Genomic DNA, 23,683 nt, shown 5'->3' on the forward strand with positions numbered 1-23,683 from the left:
CTTATGTTGTTGATCACTGGATTGTCTGGTCCAGACTCGATTATTTACAGACCGCCGCCATATAGCTGGAATATTGCTGAGTGCGGCGTAAAATTAAACTCACTCACCAACAAACTTACAACAGTGGTTACTGATGGCGACAGGCAGTATTTGCAGTCTGGGATCTGATGGTGGTTGGTTCGAAGCCTTGATGTGTGTCCTTAAATAACTATGACCTGCATCACTGTGGGATCTTCTTAGAGCTTTGGTTGAGATGTTTTGTGGGTAATAGTTTTCACCCAAACCATTGAGAGTTATTCCCCTCAGTAGGAGGCGGGAGGTTTGTGTACTGACTATACTAAGGGGCTTACAGTGATGAAGCCTTCCCGAACCAAAATTGTCGGTTTGTTCCTTCGTTTCAGCTTACGTGATGCAACTAAGATAATGTTGAAATTGGCATCATCCCAACTTCTGTACTACCGACTGCGGCAGACTTGAGTCACATGACCAGGTAATGGGTTCAAGTAGTCTCTGACCAGAACTACTGTGTGTGTGGTGACTTGGTCTCGTCGCAATATGGCTGAAACAATGCCGATGTGACGTCACATTTTAACTCACTCACTGACCAGAACCCCAAATCACGTCAAAGTCTTCTCTGGTGGTTTAGGTTAGGTGAAAGTGGGTCTTGTTGGCTCGTGGTGAGATCTAGGTTAGGTCTCTCTTCTCTCTCTCTCTCTCTCTCTCTCTCTCTCTCTCTCTCTCTCTCTCTCTCTCTCTCTCTCTCTCTCTCTCTCTCTCTCTCTCTCTCTCTCTCTCTCTCTCTCTCTCTCTCTCTCTCTCTCTCTCTCTCTCTCTCTCTCTCTGTGTGTGTGTCTGTCTGTGTGTGTGTGTGTCTGTGTGTGTGTGAAAAAGAGAGAGATTGATTGATTACCGGACTTAAGACCCTTCGCTGAACATTGTTTGTACAACACTTGTTTCATAACGTTTGCTGGAACAGCAACTGGAAGGACCCGAGTTTCATTACATAACATTCATTGAATGCTAAGTCAGTTGATGCTATAGAACTCTGATCTTCTCCACGTTTATTGCATTCATTAGATACTTGTAGAAACAGTATGATTTAATCTCTTCCTCTGATACCAACCCCAACAGCCAAATACAACTATCTTGTTTGTTTATTATGGACTTAACCCACTAAGTGATTCCTTCGCTTCAGTTACACGCCATCTGCCATCCAGAAGGGGACACTGAAAGCACCAATACTTCATGCGGAACAAAATGCAAAGTGGCATAATAACTTTTACGACTGTCCAAAATCTAGACACATATGGAACCAATTTTCCAATTAAATAAAAACAAAAACAGATATCACATTGAATATCAAATTTACTCATTTTAAAATCCAAGCATATATTTGTACACCAAGTTTCGATATGATCAGAAAGGAAATAAGTAAAATTTACAATATCGACAGAACACATGCCATCTCTTCTTGTAACTTTACCGAATTTGTTTGATTCTGGTCTGATTTCCATCAACTGTTTGATTGATACTAACGTACAACTGATCTTTTTTCCTACAATGTCTTTTGTTATGATATGCTTGTCACTGTGAGATACCGCCAAACTCTGCATACAAAAGCATGGTATATATTTGGTTGTGATTTGATGTCATGTTTTTGTATCTAAAAAAAGAGAATAACTATGATAACGTGTTTACATTTTTAGATAGATAGTGGTGATGAATCAGTACACATGTATAGATGTGACCAATGTTGCCTGTAATGGTACTGGGCTCTGCCTGGATCATGATAACATTGAGATAAGGGGAAGGGGGTCAGCGATCAGCCTTGTCCAGGTGTGCGACATATGGCGTGTGAACTAAATGGGGCCACCACAACACTAAATAACATCTTGCACCCTCGGTTTGGATTCACTACGGTGCATTTAATCATTATACAAAATGATAAAATGTTAACCATTACCGTTACCTCAAAGAGCTGACAACTCCAGTGAAGATAATGTGTGACTCCGAGGAGAATGGCGGCTACACTGACCTGTCCATAGATGACAAATGGATAAATGTCTTACCAACATTTCACATCCCAAATTAGCTGATAGGTGTGAGATGTTAACATAAAATAGACATTAACATGCATATGAATAACAGTGGCATCATGGACAGAAGGTAAAATCGACATTTAGACCTGACATCTAACAGCAGTAGAAGCTAGTAATATTAAGCCCTATACGGGACGCGTCTTACATGCCTTGGAAGGGGAGGGGATGTTAGATAAATATGTACTATCAAGTTCAGACGGACCATATTTGATAAAGGACTGTGTCCACTAGTACTACCACACTGGCTAGTGTTCTAGTCTGTGGTCAATGTCCATAATTAGCACACATCCGTCACATCAACATCTGACGGGACGGCCGTTAGCCAGTGCTTTGACTACACCGTCGCATGAACAAACACTTTACATACACTATGACAACGTATAAACCATAGGGCACGATAATGGCAACTTGGACAAACAATCAGCTTCACTATGAGTGTTGTCTGCACAATGTCATGTTGTAATGACCACTTTAAGTTTAACCATCACTCGTCCACTGGTCAACCTTAGGGGGGTCGCACATGCCCGCATCGGGAGCAGGTTAGAATTTTGAGTATGATCATTCTTGGCACAAAGAGACACGTGACCTGTGGAGCAGACGACAGGTGTGCATATTGAGAACACGAACAGAAGATATTTGCACGGCTTAAAATTCTCACGACCCCTGTGCGCACAAGACGTAATGATAAAAGCTAGAAATGATGACCGCTAACTCTCACGACCCCTGTGTGCACATGAAGTAAAAATTAAACCTAGAAATGATAACCGCTAACTCTCACGACTTTTGTGTGCACATGATGTAATAATTAAAGCTGGAAAGGATGACCACTAAATCTCACGACCCTTGCGTGCAAATGACGTAATAATTTAACGTTGAAAGTTGAAGCAGATATGAATTTAGATTGGCTCTACTTGTAGTGGACTATGTATGACGGCAGTATCCGGGAAGTGTCGAAGATGACGAGCTCCTTGCCGCATGCTGATGTGTGGGAGTCGTAGCCTGAATGTACACTACTGCCCTGTGTGAAGCTGGAGATCGTGTACGTCTGAAAACAACAAATGGCCATCAAAACCGACAAAAGCTTCAGTCGGATGAGTAAAAGCGTGAGGGAATGGTGAATGATGTCAGAAACATTCCCGATGGAATGAGGCGACAGATGATGACAGAATCTGGACCAGACACTCAGTGACTGTAACCATCCGCAGTGATCTACGCCATCAGGCACGAAGACACGCAACCATGAGGACGCCAGTCCCTCATACAGCGCTATGATTGTTAGTTCTAAGACAAGGTGCAGAATACGTCTGTGTAGGATTTTCTAGCATTTTTGTCTTAGGAGGGGATCAGCTGTCGCCTCTCATCTGACATTACAGCTCCAGCCACAAGAAGATCAGCATGGTATGTGGTGATCATTACACCCTGGGAACACTGCTAGCCTTTCGTCCAAGTTGGAATACTGGTGCCGAGATGTGACTAATACCATCAGTGCCTTTATTGCTATAATGTGTACTGCTATAATGTGTACTGCTATAATGTGTACTGCTATAGTGATACCTTTGTAGGGATTTGTAGGGGCGGTGGGGTAGCCCAGTGGTTAAAGCGTTGGCTCGTCACGCCGAAGACCCGGGTTCGATTCCCCACATGGGCACAATGTGTTAAGCCCATTTCTGGTGTCCCCCGCCGTGATATTGCTGGAATATTGCTAAAAGCGGCGTAAAACTAAACTCAGTCAGTCAGTTGTAGGGATTTGTACCGATTTGTGAATTTCGTTAATTTTAGAACACGACTGTTAATTGCACTCATTGCATCCCATTCTTGTTTGTTGGTTAGACAAGTGCTTTAACGAACTGATTGCCTGTTTACGTTTTACTCTCAACTTGACAATCAACACGGAACAACAATGAAAAAACTCAGCACATTCCCCTTATTTAGATTAATCAAGCTACAGCGTAGTGTTGTGATTGTCATGGTGATCTTGTTACCTTTCCAAGCAGGACCTTGCACAGCAGCAGCTTGGTGGAGCCCCGGATGTAGCGCATGGAGTAGTCCGGGAACTCGCTGAAGTAGACGCCGTTGCCGTACTTGTTGCCGGACTTCATCTGGAACCCGGCATCGCCTGGCAACACAAAGTCAACATGGCAGAGTCAGCAACATTTACCTCTGGTTCTGTTCAACACTAATAACTACTTACAACGTCTAAGACCCTGAGAGAAGAAGTAGATATAAGTATATATGTATTTCTGAGAGTCCACGAAGTATGCCTTTACTTGTGAGTATCCCTGGACATGTGTGTGAAGGAAGGTATGTGCATGAAGGCTGGAGATCAACTTACCATGCTTGAGGAATCCCTTCTCGCAGATCTTTGTGATGTTTCCCTCATCAGTTCCATGGAAAGCCAGGATGGGCTGTGCGTTCATCTCGCCGCGAGACTTCTTCAGGGATTCCTGTGCGGATCTAGAAGCAGAGTAGAAAAACCGATAAACGTCAAAACAAATAATCCGAAAAAATAAGGAGTCACCAAATAAGTTCAACAGAACATGACATACTGACGTACCCAAACAGCCTCACTAAATAAGATGTCATCATATTTCAACACAGTACCTTAAAACTGACATACCTGAACCGCCTCACCAAATCAGGAGTCACCACGTATTCAACTTTCACAACCTTGTATCTGAAACACAAACAGATCGTTCATTTCGTACTCCATTAAGACTACCAATGTTTTAAGGGTGATTCTAAAGGTCATTTCTGGCCACAATAAATGATCATGCGCTAGTTGTTAGGACAGCGGTTACTGTCACTGACCTCCCTCCCTGGTTACTCAGCAGCCTGTAGAACTGGGACTCGGCAGTCCTGAAGTGGAGGTCTTCTGCTGTCCCCTTGAAGTTCCTCTCGGGTGTGATGGGGAAGTAGACGGTGGTGGAGCCATCCAGAGCCTCCTTCTCACCGTCCACGTACCGGCCTAGACCCGACGGCGCCCCCTACCGAGCACAAGCAGAGTTACACAGAGCACTAGCAACTATATCATTTCTCACACACAGGTTTTGCATATTCAGAAATATAGTTATACTGGTCACTTTAAGCCCTGGTATAGACAGAGCTATAGCTATACCACCGGTCACATTTAGCTTTCAAACAAACAGAATATCTGCCATATTTCGAAATCCTACTTAAGTTCATACATTACCCACATAATTTTACTTCAGTGTTTACAAAACTTTGACAAAACGTTCGAAAACAAAACCATTGACCATTTATGTATAATAAATACACATCTATAGCATCCCGTGCCAAGGTGTAGATGCATTGGTGTAACGCATATGTAGAGTATATGCCTCACACCTGAAAACGACAGGATTGGGTGATTACGATGGGTGAGCTACTTGTGGAGTGGATCGTCATCCTTCCATGTACGGGTATTCCTGTCCACAAGTCCAAAGTGCAGGCCGCCCTGCTCAGCAAGAATATCCTTGCACTTCAATATTCACTCTTACATAGTTACATACCGTTGCGTATGGGCGATTAGAGTTCATAACCTTGTTCTTCTCTCCACATACAATAACTGCTGACGTTTCGAATATTCCCCTCTCTTTTACCTTCAGTCGTAATGACCTCTTGTTGGGGTCAGCCTATAAACTTACCTTTTCCATTCGATGGATAGTCATTGGTTTGCCTCCCCCGGCAGGATATTCCAGCTTGGCTTCCAAGTCGACCTTGTACTTCCGTCCCTTGAAGTCCTCTATCTCAAGCGTCTTTACTTTATCATTACGGGCCTTCTCAAGTTGACAGTTGATGCCTGGCGAGAAGGGTGTGCTGCGTCCCTTTTCGTCCACATACACCCACTGCACCAGCTGGGCTAATGTGCTCGCCTCCCTCTGCATCAGGAACTTCTTCTGCAAAGTCTGCAGCTTCTCCACAATGATATCATGGGCTGCCGACACCAACCGGACTAGGCCTGTCAAAGTCAAGCCTTCTGCTGTCTTGGAGAGTGCAACCCCATTGTCGTCTGCAACTCGGTACAGAGCGGACACCTGGCGGGAAGACATGGAACTAATCATTGTGCATTTAGGTCTTCTGTATTGATGTGGTTGTGTAAAGAAAGGAACAAATTTTGTATCAAATCCTAAACGTTCATCAACGTAACAATTAACCATGCGTTTTAAATAAAGATGAAGTAGGCCAATGCCTGCCATATTTGAATGAAAATAAGTCAACGCTGACCAGAATAAAACGTTTGCTCAACGATTTAACGTAAGAAGCAAACTTGGTCAGCGATTATAACATCACAACGAAATTAGGTCCGCGATTACAACATCGGAACGAAACTAGGTCAACGTCCTCCGTTTTAGAATACAACGTGATAAACGCCCACCTCCTTGGCTTTCAGTTTGCCTATGAATTCATTCCAAGACTTGGACAGCGGCTTGTGATCAAACTCCTCCTTGCACAAGGTCGTAATCCTCTTCTTAGCTGCTTCAGCATGCTTCTTCTCGTCGGTGTAGATGCAGAGGATCACGCTGTCGTCGATGTGTTTGTTGCTGGTGTCAATAACACCAACGTCTGGGGACTCGTGACGTGAAGGTTTCGATCTTCGACGTGACATTTTACTTCTTCCGCCTCGATCACCTACAAACAAAATCCTCCGGCTAAGTAACGTGGCTCATCTTCCTTTGGGTGTTTAACAGCAATATCACCCCTCCAGCAATCTTAAAGATATGACCTCTCAGAGTGAGTGCTCGTGCCGAGTTCATACCACCAAACTATCCGACCCACCTACATGTCAAGCCCCTTGATTAGTCAAAGACCATGCTGTTCCAATATTTAACCCACTTACCCCTTGTCCTATGTGTGGGGAGGGATGGACGGCCGCCAGCAAACACTGTCCTGAAACTGTTCACCATCTCCTCCTGGAAGATCACCACTCGCACCTGGCTCAGGCTCGGAGCGGGGTGGCTGGCTCCGTACTTGTTGATGGCATCATAGATGGCGCCTGCCATCTTCTCGGGTGATTGCTTGAGCCCGCCTGCACAGAACCCAACTGAGAGATAGAATGACCTCACAAATCATGAAATCGGTGTTCATGATCCACCTGACGAAATAAATACATTTACTCTAACATGGTACTGACATGGTCGACATGCCCTACTTGTTCACCCAGTCCATACACTAACTCACCTGTACCTAAAGCAGGTACTGACATGGTTGACATGCCCTTCTTGTTCACCCAGTCCATACACTGACTCACCTGTACCTAAAGCAGGTACTGACATGGTCGACATGCCCTACTTGTTCACCCAGTCCATACACTGACTCACCTGTACCTAAAGCAGGTACTGACATGGTCGACATGCCCTACTTGTTCACCCAGTCCATACACTGACTCACCTGTACCTAAAGCAGGTACTGACATGGTCGACATGCCCTACTTGTTCACCCAGTCCATACACTGACTCACCTGTACCTAAAGCAGGTACTGACATGGTCGACATGCCCTATTTGTTCACCCAGTCCATACACTGACTCACCTGTACCTAAAGCAGGTACTGACATGGTCGACATGCCCTACTTGTTCACCCAATCCATACACTGACTCACCTGTACCTAAAGCAGGTACTGACATGGTTGACATGCTCTTCTTGTTCACCCAATCAATACACTGACTCACCTGTGCCTAAAGCAGGTACTGACATGGTTGACATGATCTACTTGTTCACCCAATCAATACACTGACTCACCTGTACCTAAAGCAGGTACTGACATGGTCGACATGCCCTACTTGTTCACCCAATCCATACACTGACTCACCTGTACCTAAAGCAGGTACTGACATGGTCGACATGCCCTACTTGTTCACCCAGTCCATACACTGACTCACCTGTACCTAAAGCAGGTACTGTAAAATCTTGTGTAAAGACTGGTAATTGTAAAACTGATATGCTCTCAACAAGTTCTGGAGTACGTCAAGGCTGCATTTAAAGCAGGTACTTTCATCTTTTTTATAAATGAACTTGTTGCAGAAATATATAAATCCTGTAAACATGGTGTGTTTATATCTCAAGACATTGATGATATTATGATGTTACTTTTTGCTGATGATGTAAATATGTTTTCCTATACAGTTAATGGTTTACAGCAACAACTTAATGTTTTGCATCAATTTTGTATTACTTGGGGTTTGAGTGTTAATATTGAGAAAACTAATATTATTGTGTTTAGAAATGGAGGTGTGTTAAAAAAGGATGAGGTATGGTATTTTGGTAATACAAGGCTGAAATGTGTTTCGTATTATAAATATTTGGGTTTAATGTTCTCATCCAGACTAAACTGGTCAACAGCCTGTAAACATTTATCTGTTCAAGCATCAAAGGCTATGCAATCTGTATATCAGTTATTCAAAAAGAATTCTTTTATTTATTTCAAAACTGCCTGTACCATCTTTGATTGTAAGATTTTACTGATTCTTTTATATGGGTCCGAAATCTGGGGAACTAAATATTTTCATTGTATAGAAAAGGTTCATGCATCATATTTTAAATGCTTCCTAAATTTGGGAAAGTATGCTTCAAATAAGGCTGTACTAGGGGAAACTGGTCGTTGCAATATATTTGTACTCACCAGATTACGAGTAATAAAATTTTGGCTGAAATTATTAAAAATGGATTCTTATAGGTACCCAAGGCACCCAAGGCAAAGTTATATTTTCCTAAAGCTACAAGATGATATTGGCAAGCCTAATTGGGCATCAAAGGTTAGACAGTTACTTTTTCGACAAAAATGTAATTTTTAGAGTAAAATTGATATTTTATACTTATCCTGACTCATGCTTATTGCTTGTCTTCTTCTTCTTGCGAACATAGTGGAACACGTGTATCTCCCAATTGAAGTTCCCTTCAATAAAGAAATCACTAATTAGTACTCACCACGAGTTACCTCCCTTGCCCAAGCGCGGGAACGAGGGCGCCACCTCAACCCATGTGCCTCACTCTCTCCTCATATACTGAGCCCAACACTTGAATTTCCAGGGAAATCCAAAGTGTTATGTGGGGAGGATGGGAGGGCTTACCTCATGAGTCAGGATAAGTATAAAATATCAATTTTACTCTAAAAATTACATATTTTTCCTTATCCTGACTCATGCTTATTGCTTGTAGAATCCGACGGAAAGGAGGTGGGAATATATAATACTTTGGATTTTAATAATTAGTGATTTGAACTGTGAAGATTGTAATAACCCTATGGGAACTTCATAAAGGCACTGAACTGATGAATTCCTGCTGCTAACTTATCAGCTGCCATATAAAGGTTATTACAATTTACTTATTATGATAAAAGTATATATAACATTAATACAATGCTTAAGACTAATAGACTTAAGCTTGTTAATATGATAGCATAAACTCCTTAGAGTTTGTTAGCTAAAATACTTTTATGATATAAACATAGTACTGAGGTTAAGATATGATTAAACTTAAGCTAAATATATAATAGCAAAAACACTCTTTAGAGTTTGTTAGCTAATATACTTATATGATATAAACATAGTACTGAGCTTAAGATATGAATAAAACTTAAGCTATATATATAATAGCAAAACTTAGTAGAGTTTGTTAGCTAATATATTTTATCCGTATAGTACTGTGCTTAAGATATAATTAACTTAAGCTACCTTATAGCAAAAAAAAACTCCGTAGAGTTTGTTAGCTAATACATTTTATAATGTAACCATAATGCTTAAGATATGATGAAACTTAAGCTAAATATATAATAGCAAAAACTCTTGAGAGTTTGTTAGCTAATATACTTATATGATATAAACATAGTACTGAGCTTAAGATATGAATAAACTTAAGCTACATATATAATAGCAAAAACTCCTTAGAGTTTGTTAGCTAATACATGTTATAATGTAACCATAATGCTTAAGATATGATGAAACTTAAGCTAAATATATAATAGAAAAAACTCTTGAGAGTTTGTTAGCTAATATACTTATATGATATAAACATAGTACTGAGCTTAAGATATGAATAAACTTAAGCTACATATATAATAGCAACAACTTCGTAGAGTTTGTTAGCTAATATATTTTATGCTATGAGTATAGTACTGTGCTTAAGATATAATTAACTTAAGCTACATATATAATAGCAAAAACTCTGTAGAGTTTGTTAGCTAATACATTATAATGTAACCATAGAACTGAGCTTAAGATATGATTAACTTAAGCTAAATATATAATAACAAACTCCGTAGAGTTGTTAGCTTATATATAGTATGATATAAAAACCATAGTACTGAGCTTAAGATAATAAATTAAACTTAAGCAAAATATATAGATAGCATGTATCTATTAGTACTGTTATCAGATAAGTATAAAATCTGTAAGATAGACTTATCTTCTCCGTGGAACTGTCAACTGTTGAGCGAGGACCATGGGACCGAAATGGTGGATACCTGAGACGTCCTTGGTGGTGATATCTCTCAGATAGTGGTTGGCAAACACCATATCGGATCTCCAGAAACATCCCTCCATTATGGTATTCAATGAGCAATTCCCATGTAGAGCGAGAGTTGAGGCTAGCGTTCTAATTTCGTGAGGATTAGAAGCTCTAGGAGGGTCGAGTCCTGCAGCCTTGTAGGCTCGTAGTATGACAGTTCTGATCCAGATAGAGATCGTAGTACGTGAGACTTCCGTCTGCAAAGCTGTAGATATAGGGATAAACAATCTCTTGAATTTCCCTCTGGACTGTTTGGATCATTGGAGATATATTTTCAGTGCACGTACATAGTGATAGATCCATCGTATCATGCAGTTCAAGTATGGATGAGAGAGCTGGGACATGGAATAATCTGTCTGGCTGACCTGGCAGTTGGGGTTTTTTTTGTTTTTTTTTTTTTATAAAATCCCAGCGAAGTCCCAGATGAGCTATGTTATGAATATCATCAAAGCGTGTTCTCTCGTAATCCAGAGCGTGAATTTCTGACATCCTGGCGGCCGTAGCTAGTGCTAACAGGAACAAGGTTTTGTGGGTCAGTGATTCAAACGATGTAGATAGCGATGGTTCATAAGCCTCACTAGTGAGGTGTTGGAGCACTATATTTAGATCCCAGGCTGGAGCTTGAAACTTCCGTTTCTGATCTTCCAATCGGAACGCTCGTAACAAAGCGAGTAACTCTGGTGTTTTTGTCAACTTGACGCCCGTTCTCATAGTTATGACAGAACTTATAGCTGCAATATAAGTGGACAAGGATGAGCCTTTTAGATTCTTAGTTTGACGTAGATAACATAAGAAATCTGCCACTTGAGGATGTGTAGCATATCTGGCTGTAAATCCTTTCTTAGCAGCGTAATTGACAAAACTGTGCCATTTGTCATCGTAAAAGTTACGAGTTGAGTTACGTAGTGCAAGCGTGACCGCTTTAGCCACTTTGGCAGAATAACCTCTCTTATTCAGACATGCCTTGATACAATCCATGCGTGAAGTTGGAATGCTTCTGGTGTTTCGTGCACTTGTTTGGTGTGCGGATGTATCAATAGATTGGTGCGTTGTGGGAGCTGAAGAATTGGTTTTCCGATTTCTTGTATGAGATCTGGAAACCAAGTTCTCGCTAGCCAGTAGGGCGTGACGAAATCAGATGGAGGCTCTGCATTTGACTGATTTTCTGTAAGACTTGCTTAATGCGTCCGTTGCCCATGCTTGGGTCTGCACTGGCGAAACGAATGTTGTCCGTTGTTGCTTGTTGAATCGAGTGGCGAATAGGTCTATCAGAGGAGATCCTATTTCCATGATTATTTGATTGAATATCTCTGTGTGGAGTATCCATTCTGTCGGCGACGGTTGGTGTGGCCGAGAGAGAGCATCTGCTAATACATTCTATGCTCCTGGAATGTGGCAAGCTCTGACGTGTATGTTTAGATTGTCGATTAGATCGAACAGTCTGAAACATCGAGTCAGTAGGTTCTGTGACCTTGTTGAACCTTGTTTGTTCACATAAATAACGCCACTGTTGAATTGTCTGTGTGAACCATCAACTGAGCGTTCTGTAGTAGGTTGCTCCAGTGACTTATGGCGTTTATAACTGCTTGCATCTCTAGCAGATTATGTGACATTTGCTCTCTTGATTGCTCCATAGACCTGACGCTGTCCTGCCGGCAAGGTGGGCTCCCCAACCTTGTAGTGACGCGTCTACGTAGAGATGTGTTATCGATTCCGGCTCTACTACGGAGACGCCTGCGCAAACATTCAATCTCTTGGTCTTGATGATGCAATTCAACTTTAGTCTGAGACGCTGTGGATTTGGATCCACTTGTATCCCGTCGTCGAGGTAAATTCGCTGCGAAGTCCTTGACGATGTAGGTGCACAAACAGGGTTGACTGCCATCGTTGAACTTTATGTAAAAAATCGCCTGACTGCCGTGCCCTCGTCCTTACTTGACAGGGGAGGTCTCAAACCTCAAAAGGCAGCCCAATCATGAAGGTTCAGATTAGCTGGACTGTAAGGAGGCTTGCTCGTTCACTGATATAATGTTGTCACTTGCAACCTATGTCTTGAACTGTGAACTATGCTCGACCTCTGTGTAGGGCGTTGTCCATCGCGGTCCAATCAGAACAAGGCATTTTGATTCTGTAGAGTACCCGCGCTGTGATGTCACCGGTGTAGCAGGAAAAGGAACCTTGTATAATATAGTGCCGTCGTTGATATTAGAACAATCGTCGGTCTTCACCGTAGCTTCCCGAAGTTACCCGAGTAACCATGTGTTTCGAGGGTTAATGGTAAACGCGTGAAACCTCCGGCGCGAAATACCTCGCTCTGTAATATTAATGCTGGGTAGGTTATTTTCCTGGCTGTCGTGAAAGTAACTTCAGTCTTGAAGATAATTCCGACTTCCTTATATAAAGGTTCAATAAAACTTGCAAGTTGTCAGCTTGTAGACTGTATACATGAATGTATCGTCATAATTGTAGAATTAAAGCTGAACTTGTTGTACATATTTCTTCTCAGGAAATCGTTGACGATATGAGTTTTATTCGCTGTAACAAGGCTGCTGTTCAATTCCGAAATTGAATTGCCTGCAGATCTGCGTTTGGGCTTCGAAGATTTGGAGCAGGCTGTATCCAGATTAGCTGGTACCGCTGCAATCGGGTCAATAGGAGGTAAGGTGAAATAGTCTACATCATCATCCTTCATGACGTAAGTCTGAGTTGAATTCTCGTTCTTCGATGGGAAAACAAGTTGTAACTCATTCACCATCCAGTATCTAATCTCAGCATCTGTGAAAATGATACTTTCCTCCTCTTCTGACGTAGGGTCACATGTCGGAGTCCTAGATCTATAGGAAGATCTATGAGAGGACTGTGATGAACGGACTGACGAGTGGCTAGTGTACGGAGATCTTGGAGTAGACATCCTTCGCGAATGCTGGGGGGCTTCGCGAAGCTCTTCTAGGCGAGGTAGAATTGGAGCCACTTAGCCTTTGCGACCTTCGCGAATGTATCGAGTCAGTGTCCGTATCGACATATGAGCGCTTGCTTCGCGAACGACCTCTGTGATGTACAGGGTGTGGGCTCGGCGAAGCGCTCCTTCTCCGCGAAGCCTCTCGCAATAGTTGAGGCTCTAGCTCCTTCGCGGAGGCGGCCTGGGACTTCCTATGCGAAGTGCTCGCTCCAAGCTGGGATGCCCTTCGCGGAGGCGCGTTTGTGGGCTCTGGGGCCCTACGCGAAGCCAAGGCGGGCTCTGGGGCCCTGTATGACTTAATATGGGTTGGGCTCTGGGGCCCGTGGCTCTGGGGCCTCTGTAAACCGTAACGGTCCTCCATCAGCCTCATGATTTGGTTGACCAGGTCGTCTGAGGCGGTCTGCGCTGACGATGAGGGTGGCCTCTCTGTGAAAGTGACGGGACCCTCAGTCATAACCTCTGGTGTCAGCGTAGGCATCTCTGGTTGCGTGTTAATCTGCGCTGAGGTGACAGTCGCAGATACAGGACGTTTCTTATGACGAACATCTGGAATGATAATCGGAATGTCATCATCATATAAAGATAATTCTGTGACAGGTAAAATATCGGAGGCAAAATCATTAGATTTTGTAGATTTCCCTTTTGACGTAGCTGTAGACCTGGGGGTTCGAAGCGTACGTGATGATATGGACGCTTTCCTAGTCTTAGACTGAGAAGACGGCAGGTCTTGAGATGCAGGTCGCTTCTTGGACATAGCGGACTGCGTCCCACGCTTATCCTCCGTGGGAACTCAGGTATGCCACCAGCCGGTGGCGAGTCGTCGGTCAACAGTTGACAGGGAATATTAGCTTCTGATCTATTAGCCATGACTGAAGATTGTTTGCGAGATTTATCTGCCTTCCGTCTAAAAACGGAACATAAATATTTATCAAAGGCAGAAATTGGTAAATTAATACATAATTTACAACGAGAAACAAAAGAACATGGAGTAATGCAACTAGGGCATTTTAAATGTGGATCAGTAGCGGAATAACGTAGTTTACAACCTGTGCAGATTCTCATTAACGTAAACTACTGAACAATCACGGCGAACCGTGAATAAACAGCAGAAACACAATTAATAATCAATGCAAGTTGAATAAGGATACTAGTAACACCTCTATACTAAGTATAAGAGGTACTAAACTAAATATAAATAAAGGATATAGTGTGTTGGGAGACACAGGCGCTCTCACGTCCAGCTCACTGGGCGAAGAAGGAGAGAGTGAGGCACATGGGTGGAGGTGGCGCCCTCGTTCCCGCGCTTGGGCAAGGGAGGTAACTCGTGGTGAGTACTAATTAGTGATTTCTTTATTGAAGGGAACTTCAATTGGGAGATACACGTGTTCCACTATGTTCGCAAGAAGAAATAGACAAGCAATAAGCATGAGTCAGGATAAGGAAAAATTATTGATATTATCAAATCTATTGCAATTTATTTAAAACATGTCTTCAATGCAAGAAATGTCACCACAATCACCACGTGCATATAATTGAAGCAAGTGTATTTGTACTATAGGCCTCTAGGCCCGAAATACTGAATAAAAAATGAATCTGAATCTGAAAAAAACAACTGACATGGTCGACATGCCCTTCTTGTTCACCCAGTCCATACATTAACTCACCTGTGCCCAGAGCAGGTACTGACATGGTCGACATGCCCTTCTTGTTCACCCAATCCATGCACTGACTCAAAACATGTGCCCATCCAGAGTTGGAATGCTGGGCCTTCACATGGGCTACCATCTTACATCTCAGACTACCACCGGAAGTCAAGATGTATCCATACTTGGCCATAAGATGTCCTGAAACACACCAAGAAATCATTCCACATGGACGTGTTGAACAACTGTTGTCGTACATGATTGACATTGGGCATGTAGTTAGTTCGCCTGCATGATTGGCCCTGGCAGTGATCCTTGTGTCTTGCTACTATACAATTACTCCTGGGTTTCCCCAACACCAAGTTTCCGTATGACTGTGCCCCCACATACCAACGACAGACGCTATGTACTTCTCAAACGAAGGTAAAGAACCACGTGTCATGACAAGTTTACTATAGAAATATGAAACAAGCTGGTGTTCTTAATCTTCGTTTGAGTAGTATGTCATAAACAATGTCTGGAGCGGAATATGCACGAATTCAGCCCCCAACTTCTACGGGGCACAACTAGCACAGTCGTGAAAGACACCGAAGAGATGCGATCCTTAGGCGTATCATGTGTGAGTGAGTGACTTTAGATTTAAGACGCTTTTAGCAATACTCCAGCAATATCCCCGGCGGGTTGGGGCACCTTTCATTCTTGGTTCGAATCCAAATTCCTCCTGATAATGTTTCCAGGTTGATCAGTATCATCACTACTTCAGGCCTACATCCATCATAGAAATTATCACACTGTCTTAGAACAGATATATTCAACCGCTACAAAATAGTGATACCCGGTGTTCATACACATCCATCAGAGACCAAGTACATTCTATTCCAAATATATGTTGTAATGTTTGACAGCGAGATGACCAAACTCACTCTTCTCGAAGCATTCCTGTTGTATGCCTGGCCCTGCTGCTCGCAGTATCGCCTTGGAGACTGCACCTGCACAACATAAAGACGATATTGTCAACAGCTTCCTGGACTCATGTGAAAGGTGCATTTACCTAGATATGTGAATAATTTAGTCATGTTGCCAGACAGATACTACACAGTGGTCACTGTCACATGACTCTCAGATGATCGTATTTACTATGACGTCACACGTCTCTAAGATGATCTGACAGTGACGTCATGCGTCTCCCACATGATCGGACTAACTGTGACGTCACAGTGCAATCGGATTGTCTGGTCACAAGACTCCCACATCTATGGACTTACTGTAAGTTAGGTCACATGATTCCTTGCAGCAGTTGACGATGCAGTCAGTGGTTTCCATGGTTACATCACCTTGCGCGATGACAACTGTGACTGTACCGAGTTTATAGCTGGAGCCAGTCGGGGAGCCAGAGTTGAACCCTGTGGAAAAAACAACGCTGTACTAGATACAGAAACAAGAGTGGCGTGTTCGAGAAAGTGTTTGCCATGTAACTTCAAGCCTACCAACTGACATACTCTACAGCAATCTGTATTGAGGTCACAATGCGACACAGAGTCTTTAATATTCTACAACATAATTCACTGGCCAGGTGTCTTTGCTTGTTGTTGGACAAAGCAATATTTACTGTCGACAAAACACCATAGAACTAATGATTTAATGATGAGGTGTACATTACCAAGGCATCTGAACGCAACATCTATTCTCAATGACATTTACAACATCCATGACTAACAGCATGTGATGCACAAATAAGTGCGACACCTACACGGGAACAAAGGACAGACAAAACGCTGATAGAGGGCACGATAAAGCTTACAATATCCTAAGTTACATCAAGATGTATTAGCTGACGATGTCGGGAAAGTATCAGCAAACGGGCGGAGTTACAGTGAAACCAGGGCGAGGTTACAGCTAAACCTGGGCGGGGTTACAGTGAACCTGGGCGGGGTTACAGTGAAAACTGGGCGGGGCTACAGTGAACCTGGGTGGGGTTACAGTGAACCTGGGCGTGGTAACAGTGAACCTGGGCGGGGTTACAGTGAAACCAGGGCGGGGTTACAGTGAACCTGGGAAGGGGTTACAGTGAACCTGGGCGGGTTACAGTGAAACTTGGGAGGGGTTACAGTGAAACTTGGGAGGGGTTACAGTGAAACCAGGGCGAGGTTACAGGGGAAACCTGGGGCGGGGTTACAGTGAACCTGGGTGGGGTTACAGTGAAACTTGGGGTGGGGTTACAGTGAACCTGGGGGGGTTACAGTGAAACCAGGCTGAGGTTACAGGGAAACCTGGGTGGGGTTACAGTGAACCTGGGCGGGGTGACAGTGAAAACTGGGCGGGGCTACAGTGAACCTGGGCGGGGTTACAGTGAAACCTGGGCGGGGTTACGGTGAAACCTGGGGGAGGCAGGCCTAATAAACGAGCCCTGGACAAAGTGGTCTGACTAACTGCACCACTGTTATGAGGAAGCTGTATTCATTGTGGAATAGTATTGTAATTGTGTCACATTGGGTCCGTTAAAACTTCTGAAGAGGGCAGTGGTGCACTGTTTAAGTGTGGTCAATAGACTTATATGGAACCCGTTTATTGGCTTGTTACCAAACCAATAGCACCTGATCAATTTAGTGAATGAGTTTTGTGAGTGAGTGAGTGAGTTTTGTGTGAGTGAGTCAGTCAGTCAGTCAGTCAGTCAGTCAGTCAGTCAGTCAGTCAGTCAGTCAGTTAGTCAGTCTTGCTTCACCTGCTTGGGAGGGGGACAGGTCTGATGCTGAAGCCTTATACTGTTGCTACTGTAGGTATTTACCCTTCACCGTGTTGAGAAGTTTACCCAATGCAGAGACCCCAGCTGGGGCTGATGACTCTTGTGTGGGGGCATCTGGTACATGGCCCCTCCCGAATGTGCGGTGCCTCCTGGAAGATCCCCATCGGCCCCTGGATGTAGTAGCCCGGGGGGCCCGGGGATGCGAACTGGCAGTGGAAGTCATCCAGTCCGTATCGCCATAGGGCCTCTGATGCTCGGCCTTGAATGCCTGACAAGATGTCAAATATAGGATATTACATTTACGATACGGACCTATACACTCTCATGTCATGGTTGTTGCTGCAGTTCAGCCTCTCGTACAAGTGGTGTAGGAAATCATTGCCTGTGATATGTTTGGCGTATGGACCGCCTCCGTCGTGTAGTGGTTAGAGCGTCCGCCCGGAGAGCGGAAGGTCGCGGTTTTCGATCCCCGACCGCGTCATACCAAAAGACGTTAAAATATGGTACTTGTTGGTCCCTGCCTTGCGCTCGGCATTAATGGGTACAACAAGGACTGGTCGGCTCAGAGTCAGTATAATGTGTCTGAGTGGGGTATTCATGCTTCACTGCGGCATGGTATCCCAGTGGGCTAGCACTATAAAACCAGCTTAAGTCTGGGCTAGTACAAGCAGCGAAATATTCTCAAGCACGACGTAAAACCCAATTTCACCTCACCTCATCTGTTTGGCGTATGTTTGGAACCTTGTTCTTTGAACATGTCTTCTATTTGGTTACATTTTGGTTACATTCTAGAATGCTATATATTTATATGTGTTATTTTGTGTTAATTCTTAGACAACAGTATTTAAGCTGTGATTAACACAACAACTTGCATCCCTGTTTACAGTCTTATCATGCTTGCAGAGTTATGTCCCCTGGGCATGCATCGAGTTCCAGTTTCGGCCTGGTTATGCTTCTACATCAACATTAACCTATACCATCTAAGAGGGCATCAAAGATCTGTCTCATACATCACTAAGGGCTTTCTTCTGGTGTCACCATTAACCTATACTCATCTAAGAGGGCATCAAAGATCTGTCTCATACATCACTAAGGGCTTTCTCCTGGTATCAACATTAACCAATACTCATCTAAGAGGGCATCAAAGATCTGTCTCATACATCACCAAGGGCTTTCTTCTGGTGTCAACATTAACCAATACTCATCTTAGAGGGCATCAAAGATCTGTCTCATACATCACTAAGGGCTTTCTTCTGGTGTCAACAGTAACCTATACTCATCTTAAAGGGCATCAGAGATCTGTCTCATACATCACTAAGGGCTTTCTTCTGGTGTCAACATTAACCAATACTCATCTAAGAGGGCAACAAAGATCTGTCTCATACATCACTAAGGGCTTTCTTCAGGTGTCACCATTAACCAATACTCAACTAAGAGGGTATCAAAGATCTGTCTCATACATCACTAAGGGCTTTCTTCAGGTGTCACCATTAACCTATACTCATCTAAGAGGGCATCAAAGACCTGTCTCATACATCACTAAGGGCTTTCTTCTGGTGTCAACATTAACCAATACTCAACTAAGAGGGCATCAAAGATCTGTCTCATACATCACTAAGGGCTTTCTTCTGGTGTCAACATTAACCTATACTCAACTAAGAGGGCATCAAAGATCTGTCTCATACATCACTAAGGGCTTTCTTCTGGTGTCAACATTAACCTATACTCATCTAAGAGGGCATCAAAGATCTGTCTCATACATCACTAAGAGCTTTCTTTTGGTGTCAACATTCACCAATACTCAACTAAGAGGGCATCAAAGATCTGTCTCATACATCACTAAGGGCTTTCTTCTGGTGTCAACATTAACCTATACTCATCTAAGAGGGTATCAAAGATCTGTCTCATACATCACTAAGGGCTTTCTTCTGGTATCAACATTAACCTATACTCATCTTAGAGGGCATCAAAGATCTGTCTCATACATCACTAAGGGCTTTCTTCTGGTGTCAACAGTAACCTATACCCATCTAAGAGGGCATCAAAGATCTGTCTCATACATCACTAAGGGCTTTCTTCTGGTGTCAACATTAACCAATACTCAACTAAGAGGGCATCCAAGATCTGTCTCATACATCACTAAGGGCTTTCTTCTGGTATCAACATTAACCTATACTCATCTTAGAGGGCATCAAAGATCTGTCTCATACATCACTAAGGGCTTTCTTCTGGTGTCAACATTAACCAATACTCATCTAAGAGGGCATCAAAGATCTGTCTCATACATCACTAAGGGCTTTCTTCAGGTGTCACCATTAACCTATACTCAACTAAGAGGGCATCAAAGACCTGTCTCATACATCACTAAGGGCTTTCTTCAGGTGTCACCATTAGCCTATACTCATCTAAGAGGGCATCAAAGACCTGTCTCATACATCACTAAGGGCTTTCTTCTGGTGTCAACATTAACCAATACTCAACTAAGAGGGCATCAAAGATCTGTCTCATACATCACTAAGGGCTTTCTTCTGGTGTCAACAGTAACCTATACTCAACTAAGAGGGCATCAAAGATCTGTCTCATACATCACTAAGGGCTTTCTTCTGGTGTCAACATTAACCTATACTCATCTAAGAGGGCATCAAAGATCTGTTTCATACATCACTAAGGGCTTTCTTCTGGTGTCAACATATAACAGGAACAATAATGGAAGAGGCATTAGACTGACTCCCTACCCCCAACCCCACTATCTACCGACAGATTACCTTCAACACAGCTCGGTCACTGGGATGCACCACGAAGTACACAGATTGTAGAGGAGATGCTGAGTGAGTGTCCTGGAATGTCCGGACTGTGCTGAACATGAGGTCGGCTGCAATGTCGGCTGGGAAGCCTTGTCGCCCAGTGCCCAGTGCAGGGAAGGCGATAGAGTTATACCCCCTGGAGTCCGCCTCCGTCAGACATTCTGTCACCAGAGTCCGCAATACCTGGCAACATTACGTTCCAAGTCAAAACATATTGTACAACCATTTGTGAACCGGGTTAGAACGCGATGTGAGAGATTATAACATCCATACGATACAACAACTGCATGTACAGAATCCCCTGTTTAACCTGAAGACGTATCTGCTGCTGGACGGGGTCAACCAATATAATAAAGCCGGTGTACAATGTTACGTGGTCACATGTGTAAATGAGAAACAGCAATATGCAGTTGAAACACTTTACATTATGCCAGTTTGAGCGTGTGTTTGGGAATGGCTCATCTTTGGAATAAATTCAAGGTCTGATTGACTGAACAGATTTTGAGTCAAAAGTAGACATATTTTAATTTGCCATATATACCTTCTCTGCCTTCCCTTTGCCATTATTCCATTTCAACAGCAAACCGTGGAAGACTGACTTGCACTGCAGATTGCCTCCCTTTGTTACCGCGACCTCACCAAGGTTGATACCTTCCTCATACTTCCGGTCACACTCTTCTTGTAGCTGGGGACCAGCTGCTTTGAGCAGAGACATTGACACGGCGCCGGAGGAAAGGTCAAGGTCACACTGAGCTGGACTCACCAGAACATCCGCCTGCATCAATGATGGTGACAATGACTTGGAGATTTAAAAATATCACGTTGTTCACAGGTCACTACATTACAGACAATACCACAACCCATTTACCATTATAATTCATGCTTGTTTTCAGAAACTCTCTCAAGTATAAATAGATTGTAATGTGTAAACCAGAGTTCAGGAGTCACAGCCTGATGGAACGTTACCCCGCTCAGTGTAGAATTATTCACTAGACACCTGATTTTATTTTACCTTCACAGACGCAAGTTCCCTGCTGACAACGTTGATACCGGGAGAGTCTGTATCACCATCATCGCTTGCTATGGATGTTGATTCTGCAAGTGTCAAGATGGGGGTTGTATAATGTAGTGTAAGGATCATACGACTTATTTCGGACATATCACTTTGCTTTGCTGCTTAACGCTGCAGCTGGATGACAGCAGTTTGTAAGCAATCGAACCTCGACCAGACAAACCAGTGATTGACAGTGTGAGCAACGCCCAACTTCCAGAGGTTATGATGACACGCCGTCAACCATGTCACTGAGTCGGACCACCTGATCTAATCTCATGTCACAGGATCACGATATGCTACTAGGGACCATATTGAATCCCGTATCCCCAGAATGTAGACAGCATAGGTTTCTGGGGACCAGTTCTAACTTCCAATGCCCTCGGTGTAGACCCACTTAGGTTTCTGGGGACCAGTTCAAACCTCCAATGCCCTCGGTATAGACCAACCTAGGTTTCTGGGGACCAATTCTAACCTCCAATGCCCTCACTGTAGACTAACGTAGGATACTGGGGATTAATTCTAACCTGGAATGGGCTCGGTAAAGACAAAAATTGGTTACCAGTGAACTATTCATACACTATTGTTCACTTTGAGCTGTCTATTTAGGATCTAATCAAGGTTTTATCGTGCACAGCTATATTTACCCCTGGTTGAATCTGTATCTGAGGCATCTTCTGAGTCCGATCCACTGTTACTGTAGTGAACAGGTTCTTCCTCCATAATACTTTCCTCACTGCTGTCAAAGTCACTGTCAGGATGATGGCCTCCGTCTTTCTCAAACAGCTTGTTGCCGATCTCCACAAACATGTCAACTGTGTTGGACTTGATGTCGCAGAGGTACACGTGTTGAGGGCCATCATAGTCCAGTGGGTCAGGCTGCCACATGCTGAGAAGGGCCTCCATGATCGCAGTGACAGCTTCCTGTACAGGGTAGCCAAATATACCTGTGCTGATGGCAGGCAAGGCGATGGATTTGATTTTGTTGGACTCAGCAACCTTGAGGATGTTCCCCACAGTCTCTTTCAGGACCTCCTGTTCTCCCTCGTCCCCTCCTGCCCAGACTGGTCCTACAGCGTGTATCACCACCTTACAGGGCAGGGTCCCTGCCGGGGGAACACACAGCCTCTCCATCCACCAGTTGGCCGTTATCCTTGATGTACCGGTCACAGAACTTCACAATAGCGCTTCCACCTGCATCACAATGATCAACACCATTTACTCAAGTGATCAGGTACTGTGTTCGGCACATTTTGTAAGTAAATCTCGTTTTGTATTTTCAGTCTGATATCAGTTCATCATACCCTGACAAAAATGTCCTGTTTAATCTCATAAACAAAAATATATATGGACGTATACAATGTTCTTATCAGTAGAAGGGAGCATAAGTTAGCATTGTTTAGAGTGACAACAAATTCTGATCATGTACGTAACCTGCAATAGTATATTTACACAAAATCAGTTTGTTAACTTCATTTATCTATCAATATTCATGCATTGGTTATGTGAGATGATGTGAGATGTGTGATGTGTGATGATGTTATATTTAACCGATTACTGCTAGTTTCATTCTGACAAACAATATCATGGATAGTCCTTGTTGAGATCTGAACAGCGGTCCTACCCTTATCCACTATGGCTTTAGCCACACCGCCTCCATGCTGTAAGTCCTTATTCGCAGCGTTCACTATAGCGTCCACCGCCAGGTCTCGCATGTCTCCAAGTATGACAGACAACACACCTCCTGAGGGGATGTCCCATCTTTTCATCTCTCGCATCTTCTTCTCCTTCTTTTCTGGAGACTTGTCCTTCGCTTCAATGATGCATTTCTCATTTTGTTCAACGGCTGACAGGAGCTCCCTACCTTTGCCCTTTACAAAGAA

At 43.4% G+C, this 23,683-nt stretch overlaps 1 protein-coding gene across 3 annotated transcripts; it reads right to left on the minus strand.

Moving 5' to 3' along the window:
* Positions 1–1,347: 1,347 nt before the first annotated feature.
* On the minus strand, positions 1,348–23,552 carry LOC124279127 (protein mono-ADP-ribosyltransferase PARP14-like). 3 transcript variants are annotated; one of them, XM_046714918.1, is made up of 18 exons: positions 23,425–23,552; positions 22,448–22,994; positions 21,762–21,844; positions 21,291–21,524; positions 20,711–20,932; positions 17,988–18,213; positions 16,468–16,605; positions 16,126–16,191; positions 15,224–15,403; positions 6,937–7,125; positions 6,475–6,728; positions 5,744–6,133; positions 4,908–5,083; positions 4,717–4,773; positions 4,432–4,553; positions 4,082–4,215; positions 2,987–3,144; positions 1,348–2,937 (listed from the first exon to the last, which is right to left on the minus strand). In XM_046714918.1, exons 2-17 carry the CDS (start codon positions 22,932–22,934, stop codon positions 3,007–3,009), a joined length of 3,096 nt encoding a protein of 1,031 aa, XP_046570874.1. In that variant the 5' UTR covers positions 22,935–22,994; positions 23,425–23,552; the 3' UTR covers positions 1,348–2,937; positions 2,987–3,006. The 3 variants fall into 3 exon arrangements, with proteins under 3 accessions (XP_046570874.1, XP_046570875.1, XP_046570872.1); XM_046714919.1 differs by having other exon boundaries at positions 1,348–3,144; positions 18,012–18,213; XM_046714916.1 differs by having other exon boundaries at positions 1,348–3,144.
* Positions 23,553–23,683: the final 131 nt, after the last annotated feature.

This window comes from Haliotis rubra, unplaced genomic scaffold (assembly GCF_003918875.1).
Source record: "Haliotis rubra isolate DU_JTF1 unplaced genomic scaffold, ASM391887v1 Scf247, whole genome shotgun sequence".
Lineage (NCBI taxonomy): Eukaryota > Metazoa > Mollusca > Gastropoda > Lepetellida > Haliotidae > Haliotis > Haliotis rubra.

Excerpts from the sequence above, each read along its gene's own strand:
- LOC124279127 (XM_046714918.1), bottom strand. The coding sequence starts at position 22,934 with ATGGAGAGGCTGTGTGTTCCCCCGGCAGGGACCCTGCCCTGTAAGGTG. Across the intron at positions 21,525-21,761 it reads GGGAACTTGCGTCTGTGAAG|GCGGATGTTCTGGTGAGTCC; the intron begins GTAAAATAAAAT and ends TCATTGATGCAG. Across the intron at positions 3,145-4,081 it reads GCAAGGTCCTGCTTGGAAAG|ACGTACACGATCTCCAGCTT; the intron begins GTAACAAGATCA and ends TGTTGTTTTCAG.